At 51.3% G+C, this 12,050-nt stretch overlaps 3 gene segments (V, D, J or C); all 3 read left to right on the top strand.

Annotated features, from left to right (window-relative positions):
- The first annotated feature begins 1,687 nt into the window (after positions 1 to 1,687).
- Positions 1,688 to 2,334, top strand: LOC132243494 (immunoglobulin lambda variable 8-61-like). The segment is given in 2 exon segments: positions 1,688 to 1,826; positions 1,928 to 2,334. Coding segments are annotated over 2 exon segments (453 nt in total).
- A 5,257-nt stretch (positions 2,335 to 7,591) lies between these two features.
- On the top strand, positions 7,592 to 8,101 carry LOC132243493 (immunoglobulin lambda variable 8-61-like). The segment is given in 2 exon segments: positions 7,592 to 7,662; positions 7,764 to 8,101. Coding segments are annotated over 2 exon segments (384 nt in total).
- Positions 8,102 to 9,474: 1,373 nt separating this feature from the next.
- On the top strand, positions 9,475 to 11,377 carry LOC132243492 (immunoglobulin lambda variable 8-61-like). The segment is given in 4 exon segments: positions 9,475 to 9,520; positions 9,623 to 9,901; positions 10,606 to 10,619; positions 11,342 to 11,377. Coding segments are annotated over 4 exon segments (375 nt in total).
- Positions 11,378 to 12,050: the final 673 nt, after the last annotated feature.

Raw genomic sequence — 12,050 nt, 5'->3', positions numbered from 1 at the left:
CATCATTTATGGGTGAAGGAGGGGCTGTGACCAGCAGTGAGTTGGTTACATGCAGCCTGTCCCTACTGCTTCCCTTTGTGACCCTTGATCATAAAGCAATGCAGACAATCTCTGATCATGTTTGCAGAGCCCCCCCCGCGCTGTTTCCTAGATGAGGTATCAGGAGAGGTTTCCCATGACCACTAGATGTCAATCTTGGTGCACAGAGCTCCTGCAAGATGACTGAAGGACAGGTGGTCTCCAGAGAAATGAGCTAAGAAGGGTTTCCGCTTCTGTCTGGTCTAACTGCCGATTCACTTCATGTCACACAGTTTCTGAATTTGCCCTTTGTGAAACAATGTCCTTTTCCTGCCATCTTTGGGTCCTTGGATCCTCAACTCAGAGACATGGGGTGAGGGGGGAGATCTTGGGCCTAAGCCCCTGGTGCTGCACTCAACTAATATATCCTGTCCTTTGTCTTGCCTGCTTGGAAAGTAAAGCCTTCAGAGCTGGGAGCATCTCACACGGAGTCTGTCTAGTGCTGGGAGCCCTGGTTCTGTAGGGAACCCAGAGGTCTTTTGGGGACTTGCAGCAAAACCCGCTCAGTCCTGCTTTCTTCACCAGCAGGAACAGCCGAAGGATCATGAGAGGAGGGAGACACCAGCCCGAAGAGTAACAAGCCAAATGATAGTGTCTCCTCTCCCAGGGCAGTTCAATCCATCCTCATCAAATTTCCTCCTTGCTCTCTCTGTCAACCACTTCACAGTTTGACGGACTCCTCCTGGCTGCTCTCACCTCTCCTTGCGTTCCCTGTCAGACCAGTCCTGTCCCTGGACCCAGCCTCCCTGCACAGATCCTGGGAGCTGTTGCCTTCTACTCAGAGCCCTTGCTTGAGTCTTGTTTCTACTGCCGGGCCCAAGGACACTGTCTACGTCTGGATGATGTGGGGGAGGCAGACGGCGAGACCTGAACGGTGTAAAGGATTGAATATTTTTAACAGATAAATGTGTACAAAACAGCCTGTGCCTAATTTGCACCAGTTTTCCTCCTCTCCAGTGCTCTTCTAGGCAGGGGCCACATCCATGGATGGCCTTGGGTAGCACCCAGCACTTTTAGTCCTTTATCTGGGTTAGGGCCTCTTTCCAGGGCTTCTTTCCACTACAATGACCATATTATGGGATGCGGGGACAGTGCTAAGAAGTGTCCAGAGCACAAGACCCCAAGCCCTGCTGGAGTCACCTGGATCATGGACAAGAAGTGCCTCTCAAGAGGTCTACATGGCACAATGAAGTCCATGCTCCAGTGCCAGGAGTGAGCACACCAATGTCAGCTAGGTGCCCCAGCTGTGACGCAGTGTGTTTTACCCAGGGCAGAGCAGAGACCAGAGTTCATCATGGAGGTGGAGAAACTACAATTCAGAACATCCTGCTAAAGAAAGATATCATAGAGTGAGGGAGGCATGTACATAGTAATCATATTCCCCCATGCCTGCCCTCTATTCCCATGACAATCAAGCAGGAAGAGTGCAATGTTTAACCCCGGCTATAAATATGAATTTAAAGTAAAGCACTTTCCCTCCCAGCGCTTTGCACTGGGCTCTGCTCTGCCGGCTCTCAGAGCGGTGGAAGTAGAAATAATAAACACACGTCCCGACAGGGCGATGCACCAGCAGCAGCCAGTGACAGGGGGCAGATTTGCATGAAGGGGCCATTCTCAGCTCCGGGGCTTTAAGAGAGACTCAGAGGGTCCCAGCCAGGGACCCATTTGTGTCAGGAAGTTGAACCAGTTCGGACTTGTCACCATGGCCTGTGCCCTGCTCCTCCTGGTGCTGATGACGTGCTGCTCAGGTCAGCAGAAGGGTTCAGGCTGTGACTGTCATGGGGGCAGTTGCTTTCCTGTCAGTGCGGTCAATGAATGGTTAATAATGGGTTTATGATTTTGATTTCAGGGGTCTGGTCACAGCCTGTGGTGACTCAGGAGCCTGCGGTGTCCTCAGTGTCCCCAGGAGGGACTGTCACTCTGTCCTGCAGCCTGAGCACCGGAGCCATCACCACCAGCAACTATCCCTACTGGTACCAGCAGAAACCTGGCTCTCCCCCCCGGTTGCTTATATACGACACCAACAACAGGCCCTCGGGGATCCCCACCCGGTTCTCGGGGTCCATATCTGGTCAGAAGGCCGCCTTGACCATCACGGGGGTCCAATCTGAGGATGATGCAGATTATTACTGTTCAGTGTGGGCTGGGAGTGCTCAGCACAGTGATACAGTCAGATGGGGAAGTGTGACTAAAACTCTCAATGCTCTGACTCCTCTGACCAATGGAAATAATAGAAACAGATTAATAGAAAATTAGGTTTGAAGGGACCTCAGGAGTTATCTAGTCCAACCCCTGCACAACACTCTCCAGCTAGGTCATTCCAGCCAGCGCTTTGTTGAGCCAGGCCTTAAAAACCTCCAAGGATGGAAATCCCACCACCTCTCTAGGTAACTCCTCTTTCCACTGCACCAGTTTTCACAGCCTGCCCTGTACCTAGGACCACTAACTGCCTGGAGAGAGACAGCACCAGTAGCCTCCATATTTTCCCTCCAGGCCAACAGCCCCCTCTACACAGTTTCATAGCTTCATAGTAGGTAGGGCTAGAAGGGACCTTGACAGATCATCAGGTCCGACCTCCTGCCATGGCAGGAAAGAGCACTGGGGCAAACGACCCCAGCAAGGTGTTCATCCAGCCTCCTCTTAAAGACCCCCAGGGTAGGAGCCAGCACCACTTCTCTTGGAAGTTGGTTCCAGATCCTAGCCGCCCTGACAGTGAAGTAGCGCCTCCTGATGTCTAGTCTGAATCTACCCTCTGCCAGCTTGTGACTGTTATTTCTAGTCACTCCTGGTAGTGCTCGGGGGAACAGGGACTCCCCAATGCCTGCTGGTCCCCTCTGACTAGTTTGTAACAGGCCAATAGACCCCCCCTCAGCCTTCTCTTGTGGAGGCTGAACAGGTTCAGATCCCTTAGGCTCTCCACGTAGGGCCTGCCCTGCTGCTGGGGATGAGGTGGGTTATTACTGTGCTGTGTGGCACTCTGCCCCTCCTCACAGGGACACAGTCAAGAGGAGAAGAGCAACAACATCTCTGTATTTCCTCCTAGACTGGGCCCCACTGTTAGCACCACTATCCACCAGACAATACTTGGGAATCCTAAAGCACCTAAACATGAAATATGAACACAGACAGCTCAGTAACCTAAAATCAAAGTCTAACATCATTAATATTACAAATGTTATCTTAGTAGTTTTTATACACAGAGAGAGAAAAACATTTAGTACGATAATCTCATCCAATCCCAGATATTACTTTGTTCAACAGAAAAGCCTGGCCACACATTATCTGAAGCAAAGGTGCATCGTTGGCTGGGATGGTCCAGCCAGTTGTTGAACGCTGGATTGATAATGATGATGATGACAACAACACATATAACTTTCTTGCAGCCCTCTTTTATGCTTTTCTTCAACTTCACTTCTTCGATGACTTTTTGCTTTTGGATTGGACTCTCTGCAGTCAGCATATCATGCATATTTTATCCTGTCAGCATATTGCTTTGTTCAACAGGCCCATCATGATCACACCTCTTCATTTTAGTCTTTTTCCGGTGTCTTACTTTGGGTATTGTACATTGGTCTCCCTTATCATCCTGCATTCACATATCAAACCATTTCATCCCCCAATTCAGCTGGTTAGTCCTAGGTTCAGTTAAGTCGAGCTGGTAACAAAGCTATTAATATGTTGCGTTAGAAAAACTTGTGTTAGAAAAAGAAAGAAACATGATGCAAGCAAACTCAAAGCTTGCGAGAGTCAAGGCCAGCTGATATTGCAGACACCACCAAAGTGAAAAGTTCAGATAATAATGAAGCTATACAGAACTTCAGTAATGATTAAATAAGACTAAATAAAGAAGAAAACTTGAAACAATACTGTAATCCACCACTCTATAAAGAGGTGCAACTTTAAAGCATCAAATATGACAAGCTACCCTAACATCACTCTCAGGCGAAAAGCTCAGACCCTGAAAGAAGACCTATCTCCTTATTTTACCTCTACGGGAGCCCAGGGGAATGGACCTTCTTTGCACAAGATAGGCCCTCTCACTGTGGTTGCAAAGTCCAAAGCGACTCCATGCCTGGCCTGGGTGCAATGTGTTCCTTAAGATAATTTGCACATAATCACAGGCTACATGCCTTTTGCACAAAACCACACCCTGTGTGACTTTACATTCAGAAGGACCTGGTCTCTCAGCCCTGGTGCATGAAGGCTTACATGTTTTCAGAAATACATGTTAGCCAGCTTTACACACCCAGAGTCATTCATGTGTATGTGCACACAGAGATGCACACCATGGAGCAGTCTGGCAGGATAGTTCAGCACCACACCATGGAGGATGCAGTGAGCCATCACCGGTGCCCACCTACAAACTCGTCAAAAGCCATGATGCAAATCTGCTCCTGTTCCCATATCATTTCTGCGCGTGTTTGGCATTTGGATGAAAATAACTACAACTGTAGCATAGGAAATTGAGTAGAGAAATCCACGGGCTGTCAGGAAATGGAGTGGGAAGTGTTGTTCTCCCGTGGGCTTTGTCCCATGCCATCATTTCTGGGTGGAGGAGGGGCTGTGACCAGCAGTGAGTTGGTTACATGCAGCTGGTCCCTGCTGCTTCCCTTTGTGACCCTTGATCATAAAGCAAAGCAGACGATCTCTGATCTTGTTTGCAGAGCTCCCGGCTCTGTTTCCTAGCTGAGGTATCAGGAGAGGTTTCCCATGACCACTAGATGTCAATCGTGCTGCACAGAGCTCCTGCAAGATGACTGAAGGACGGTGGTCTCCAGGGAAATGAGCTAAGAAGGGTTTCTGCTTCTGTATGGTCTAACTGCCGATTCACTTCATGTCACACAGTTTCTGAATTCGCCCTTTGTGAAACAACATCCTTTTCCTGACACCTGTGGGTGCTTGGGACCTTCACCCAAAGACATGGGTGGGGCAGGAGCGGGGGATGGGGTGGTGGGGACATCTTGGCCCTAAGCCCCTGGTGTTGCACTCAACTGGTCGGTATTCAGTTCTCCTGCCTGGGACTTGGGTCTGTCAGCCAGACTGATTCATCCTTTTCTCTGTCTTCACTGCTGGGAAAGTAAAGCCTTCAGAGCTGGGAGCATCTCACACGGAGTCTGTCTAGTGCTGGGAGCCCTGGTTCTGTAGGGAACCCAGAGGTCTTCTGGGGACTTGCAGCAAAACCCGCTCAGTCCTGCTTTTTCCACCAGCAGGAACAGCAGAAGGATCATGAGAGGAGGGAGACACCAGCCCGAAGAGTAACAAGCCAAACGATAGTGTCTCCTCTCCCAGGGCAGTTTAATCCATCCTCATCAAATTTCCTCCTTGCTCTCTCTGTCAACCACTTCACAGTTTGACGGACTCCTCCTGGCTGCTCTCACCTCTCCTTGCATTCCCTGTCAGACCAGTCCTGTCTCTGGACCCAGCCTCCCTGCACAGATCCTGGGAGCTGTTGCCTTCTACTCAGAGCCCTTGCTTGAGTCTTGTTTCTACTGCCGGGCCAAGGAAACTGCCTACGTCTGGATGATGTTGGGGAGGCAGACGGCGAGACCTGAACGGTGTAAAGGATTGAATATTTTTAACAGATAAATGTGTACAAAACAGCCTGTGTATAATTTGCACCAGTTTTCCTCCTCTCCAGTGCTCTTCTAGGCAGGGGCCACGTCCATGGATGGCCTTGTGTAGCACCCAGCACTTTTAGACCTTTATCTGGGTCAGGGCCTCTTTCCACTACAATGAGAATATTATGGGATACGAAGACAGTGCTAAGAAGTGGCCAAAGCACAAGAGCCGAAGCCCTGCTGGAGTCACCTGGATCATGGACGAGAAGTGCCTCTCAGGAGGTCTACATGGCACAACGTAAGCCATGCTCCAGTGCCAGGAGTGAGCACACCAACATCAGCTAGGTGCCCCAGCTGTGACGCAATGTGTTTTTCCCAGGGCAGAGCAGAGACCACAGTTCGTCATGGAGGTGGAGAAACTACAATTCAGAACATCTTGCTCAGGAAAGATATAACAGAGTGAGGGAGCATGCACAATTGCACATGGTGGACGTAGTCTTTCTGAACTTTAGGAAGGCCTTCAACACTGTCTCTCACCCCATTCTCATTAAAAAATTAGGAGATTGTGGTGTCAATGCCTACACAGTCAAATGGTCATTAATTGGCTGGAGGGCCGCACCCAGAGAGTGGTGGTGGATGGGTCATTTTCAGCCTGGAGGGATGTGGGCAGTGGGGTCCCCCAGGGCTCGGTCCTCATGCTCGCACTATTCAACATCTTCATCAGCAACTTGGACGAGGGGGTGAAAAGCACCTTGTTCAAATTTGTGGATGACACTAAGATGTGGGGAGAGGTGGGCACGCTAGAAGGGAGGGACAGGCTGCAATTGGATCTGGACAGGTTACAGGGGTGGGCGGATGAGAGCAGGATGGGATTCAATACTGACAAGTGCAGGGTACTGCACCTGGGGAGCAAGAACCAGCAGCATACCTACAGGCTGGGGAACTCCCTTCTCATTGGTGCAGAGGCAGAAAAGGATCTTGTTGTCATTATAGACTCAAAGATGAACATGGGCCGCCAACGTGGGGATGCAGTCAGGAAGGCGAATCGCACCTTGTCATGCATCCACCGATGCATCACGAGCAGGTCCAAGGAGGTGATCCTCCCGATCTATGCGGCACTGGTCAGACCACAGTTGAAGTACTGCGTCCAGTTCTGGGCGCCGCACTTCAGGATGGATGTGGAGAGGGTCCAGAGGAGGGCCACTTGCATGATCAGGGGGCAGCAGGGCAGGCCCTACGAGGAGAGGCTATGAGACCTGAACCTGTTCAGCCTCCACAAGAGGAGGCTGAGAGGGGATCTGGTGGCCATCTATAAACTGGCTAAGGGAGACCAGCAGGCAATGGGAGAGTCCCTGTTCCCCCGAGCACTACTGGGAGTAACAAGGAATAACGGCCATAAGTTTACCGAGAGTAGATTCAGGCTAGACATCAGGAGGTGCTACTTCACAGTCAGGGAGGCCAGGAGCTGGAACCAACTTCCAAGGGAAGTGGTGCTCGCTCCTAACCTGGGGGTCTTCAAAAGGAGGTTAGATAGACACCTATCGGGGTCATTTGACCACAGCATCCTTTCCTGCCCATGGCAGGGGTTCGGACTTGAGGATCTGCTCAGGTCCCTTCCGAACCTACTAACTATGAAACTATGAAACATAGTAATGGTATCCCCCCATGCCTGCTGTCTATTCCCATGACAGTCAAGCAGGAAGAATACAATGTTTAACCACCGGCATGAACGGGAATTTACAGGAAAGCACCTTCCCTCCGAGCGCTGTGCACTGGACTCTGCTCTGCCAGCTGTCAGAGCGGTGGAAGCAGAAGCAATAAACCCACGTCCCGACAGGGCGATGCACCAGCAGCAGCCAGTGACGGGGCAGATTTGCATGAAGGGGCCGTTCTTAGCTCTGGAGCTTTAAGGGAGACTCAGAGGGTCCCAGCCAGGGACCCATTCGTGTCAGGATGTTGAACTGGACTGGATTCATCACCATGGCCTGTGCCCCGCTCCTCTTGGCGCTGATCATGTGCAGTTCAGGTCAGCAGAAGGGTATTGGTTGTGGCTGTCATGGGGGCAGTTGCTTTCCTGTCAGCGCAGTCAATGAATGGTTAACAATGGGTTTGTGATGTTGATTTCAGGGGTCTGGTCACAGCCTGTGGTGACTCAGGAGCCTGCGGTGTCCTCAGTGTCCCCAGGAGGGACTGTCACTCTGTCCTGCAGCCTGAGCACCGGAGCCATCACCACCAGCAACTATCCTGCCTGGTTCCAGCAGAAACCTGGCTCTCCCCCTCGGCAGCTTATATACAGCACCAACAGCAGGCCCTCGGGGATCCCCACCCGGTTCTCAGGGTCCATATCTGGTCAGAAGGCCGCCTTGACCATCACGGGGGTCCAAGCTGAGGATGATGCAGATTATTACTGTGCTGTGGCAGCTGGGGGTACTCACACAGTGATACAGTCAGATGGGGAAGTGTGACAAAAACTCTCTCTGCTCTGACTCCTCCGACCAATTAAAATAATGGAAACAGAGATCCATAGAAAATTAGGTTTGAAGGGACCTCAGGAGTTATCTAGTCCAAACCCCTGCTCAAAGCAGGACACTCTCCAGCTAGGTCATTGCAGCCAGCACTTTGCTGATCCAGGCCTTAAAAACCTCCAAGGATGGAAATCCCACCACCCCTCTAGGTAACTTGTTTCTGTGTTTCACCACCCTCCGAATGAGCGAGTTTTTCCAAACATCCATCATAAACCTCCCTTGCTGCACTTGAGCCCATTGCTCCTTCTTCTGTCTTGTGCTACCACTGAGAACAGTCCAGCTCCATCCTCTTTGCAAACACACTTCAGGTAGTTAAAGGCTGCTATTAAATCCCCGCTTAGTCTTCTTAGTCCTTGTCTGCAGAGCTGCTGCTTCGCCAGTTGGTCCCTAGGCTGCAGCGATGCATGGGGTAGTTCCATCCTGAATGAATCCTCCAATTAGTCCAGGTCACTCTGAGTCCCAGCCCTACCCTCCAGTGTATCTACTATTCACCCAGCTTGGCATTAAACAACAACTTGCTGAGCATGCACTCCCTCCCATCTTCCAGATTGTTAATGAAGATATTGAACAAAACTGGCTCCAGAAATAACTTCCTGACTTCCAGTCCCCGCTCCGGGAATGTCGAATGGGGGAGCCAGCTCCTCTCTTTCCACTGCACCAGTTTGCACAGGCTGCCCTGTACGTTGGACCACCAACTGCCTGGAGAGAGAAAGCACCAGGAACCTCCATTTTTTCTCTCCAGGCCAACAGTCCCCTTTACATATAACAGGGACCAAGCACATGTTCTAGCTTTGTAGCATCCCTGGATGCTGATTCCCATCCGTGAGGGTACATGTGGACTATTGGCAGGGACCAAGACCCCACTAGGGAACGATGAGACCTCTCCTCCAGTAGACAGCCCATTTCTGCCTGGTGCCTCCTGACTAAGACTATCAAGTCTTTGGGAAAATGTTTGTGTCCTGTGCTGACAGTAGTGTGAAGCCATCTTCCCTGAAGGTAGGGAGCAGCTCTTCCCCTGCAAGCACCCTAGAGCACAGCCCTAATGCTTTGGGATTGAGTTTATAACATCCTCTGCAAAGAATTCAGCAGGAGGAGCCCAGCAGGGAGGTCAGAGACAGCAGGTGGCTGGTAGATTATAGAGTCCTACTTGGCAGTGGATGGGGACACAGAGAGAGCATTCACCAGCAACTGCCAGTGACAGAGGGCAGATTTGGATGAAGGGGCTGTTCTCAGCTCTGGGGCTTTAAGAGAGACTCAGTCTAACCCCGGGACCCATCTGCATCGGGAAGCCGAACTGGTCAGGATTCGTCACCATGGCCTCTGCCCTGCTCGTCTTCACACTGATCACATGCTGCTCAGGTCAGCAGAAGGGTTCAGGTTGTGACTGTCATGGTGTCGGCCTCTTTTGCTGTCTGCGCGGTCAATGAATGGTTAATAATGGGTTTGTGATGTTGATTTCAGGGGTCTGGTCGCAGCCTGTGGTGACTCAGGAGCCTGCGGCATCCGTGTCCCCAGGAGGGACTGTCACTCTGTCCTGCAGCCTGAGCACCGGAGCCATCACCACCAGCAACTATCCTGCCTGGTTCCAGCAGAAACCTGGCTCTCCCCCTCGGCAGCTTATATACAGCACCAACAGCAGGTCCTCAGGGATCCCCACCCGGTTCTCGGGGTCAATATCTGGTCAGAAGGCCGCCTTGACCCTGACAGGGGTCCAAGCCGAGGATGAGGCCGACTACTACTGTATTGTGCATACTTGCAGCACACACTGCCCAGTGATAGAGCCCGATGTGGAACTGAGACATAAACTGCCCTTTCCTCCTCTCCACCTGTGCCCTGCTATGAACTCCCTGCTCAGGCTGCAGAGCTTGGTTTTGCCACTTCCATTTTCATTAGAAACTCCCCCGACCTTCACTAGTCTCTGTCTCCACTGCCCATGTCCTGCAGGTCAGCTCAGACAGAGCCCTGCATATCAGATATTTATTTTAAATGCTCTGAACTTTGCCAATGACAGTATTTCTTGTTCTCCATGAAGCAAGCCCTGATGTTGAGCCCAGAATGGTTTTAAAACAGCAGCAACTACCCTGGCTGGTACCAGCAGAAACCTGGCTCTCCCCCTCGGCAGCTTATTTATGAAACTAATAAGAGACCCTCTGTGATCACCACCCGGTTCCCGGGGTCTATATCTGGCCAGAAGGCTGCCTTAACCTTCACTGGGGTCCAAGCTGAAGATGAGTCCGACTACTACTGTGCTGTGCATGCTGGCAGTGGTGCGTGGTACACGGAGATAGAGCCTGATAGGGAAACTAAGACATAAACCTCCCTCTCCTTCTCTGCACCTGTTCCCTGCTATGAACTCCTTCCTCAGGCTGCAGAGTGTCCTTTTCCCAATTCCATTTTAATTCAAAATTTTACACCCCAGACCTTCCCTCCCTTTGTCTCCACAGTCCATTACCTGCAGGTCAGCTCAGGCAGAGCCCTGCCGACCAGACTGCATGTTTTCAATGCCCTCTGAACTTCATTTGCCCATCACAATATTTGCCATGGTCACCAGCACCATGGACGGTAGGTTTTGCTATACCTGGAAAGGGAGATCCCTTTCTCCCTGACCTTGAATGCCTTGGTGTGATTATGGGTGGAGACCTGTCCACTGCACTGCAGGCAGGCCCCTCTACAGGAGGCTACAATAGCCTCCCAGTGGGAGAATCTCACCTACATACTTTATTTTACGGAGATGGGGGATGTCTCCCTAGCTTGCTCCTGTGGCTTCTTGGCTAAGGGCGAGTGAGAATTGGGGGCATCTGAACCCCAGGACATCTGGGCTTGGGGCGTGCATGTAGGATGCCTGCCAGTATCTGATATCCCAGGTTAAAGAGATTGGGAGGTAAGATACTTGCTGGTGGTAACACCGTACGCACCTGAACAATTCAGTTCTCCCCAGTTGATGGGACTTGGAATGATTTAGCTGCTTCAGCCTGAGACAGGAAATTAAATATATTGTGGTCTCCATGGACCAAGCCCTCATGCTGAGATGTCTGGCAGCAGGGGCCAAAATCAGAAGTGACGTCCATGTGAATGTAAACAGCTGGGCTCCCAATGCACCCCCTGGTGCTAGCCAAGCCAATCAAAATATGGACAAGCCCAAAGATGAGTCTTTTGTCTCTTCCTGTCTCTTCTCCTTAGGAGCGTGAGAAAAGTCAGGATGACCAAAACAGCTAGTGACCAGGGTCCAGATTTGCATGAAGGGGCTGTTCTTATTTCTGGGGGTTTCGGAGAGACTTGGAGGGTGCCTCCCAGAAACCTGTTTATGTCAGGAAGCTGAGCTCCTCTGCACTCCCACCATGGCCTGGGCCATGCTCCTCCTTGTGCTTTGCATTTACTTCTCAGGGACTTAGGATTCCTCCGGAGTTGCCACTACGGTGATTCCCTGCAGTCACCCACCTCTCTCCCTCTCTCCTTGCAATGCTGAAGCTCCTCTACCTCTCAGCCCTCTCTTTCTTCGACTTGGTCCCAGGTTCGGGTGCCGGCCTGCACTGACTCAGCCGCCCGCATCATCAGCCTCTCCCGGGGGAACAGTTCGACTCTCCTGTACTCAGAGAGCCTGGCAGTGCTCTGGGGAGGGTTATTTTTGATGCTTACCATAGACTGTGGGTTTCCAGGTCGATTCCCTGCTGCTGTTGACAGCTCTGCCAACATGGCCCAGTGAACCATCACCAGAGGTCAGCCAATGATGAGGCTGATTATTCCTGTGCTTCAATTGTCATCAGAAGCAATAATGCCAAAGTGCTTCAGACACAAGGGGACTGAGACACAAACCTCCCCTGTAGTACACTTGGCCCTGAAATCCCTTGTCCTCATGCTGCCTGAGGTGGGTAGTGTGTGGAACTGTTGC

The sequence above is a fragment of the Alligator mississippiensis genome, chromosome 10 (genome assembly GCF_030867095.1).
Source record: "Alligator mississippiensis isolate rAllMis1 chromosome 10, rAllMis1, whole genome shotgun sequence".
Taxonomy (NCBI): domain Eukaryota; kingdom Metazoa; phylum Chordata; order Crocodylia; family Alligatoridae; genus Alligator; species Alligator mississippiensis.
Note: the sequence above shows the minus strand (reverse complement) of the source record. Positions and strands in the feature narration are given on the sequence as shown.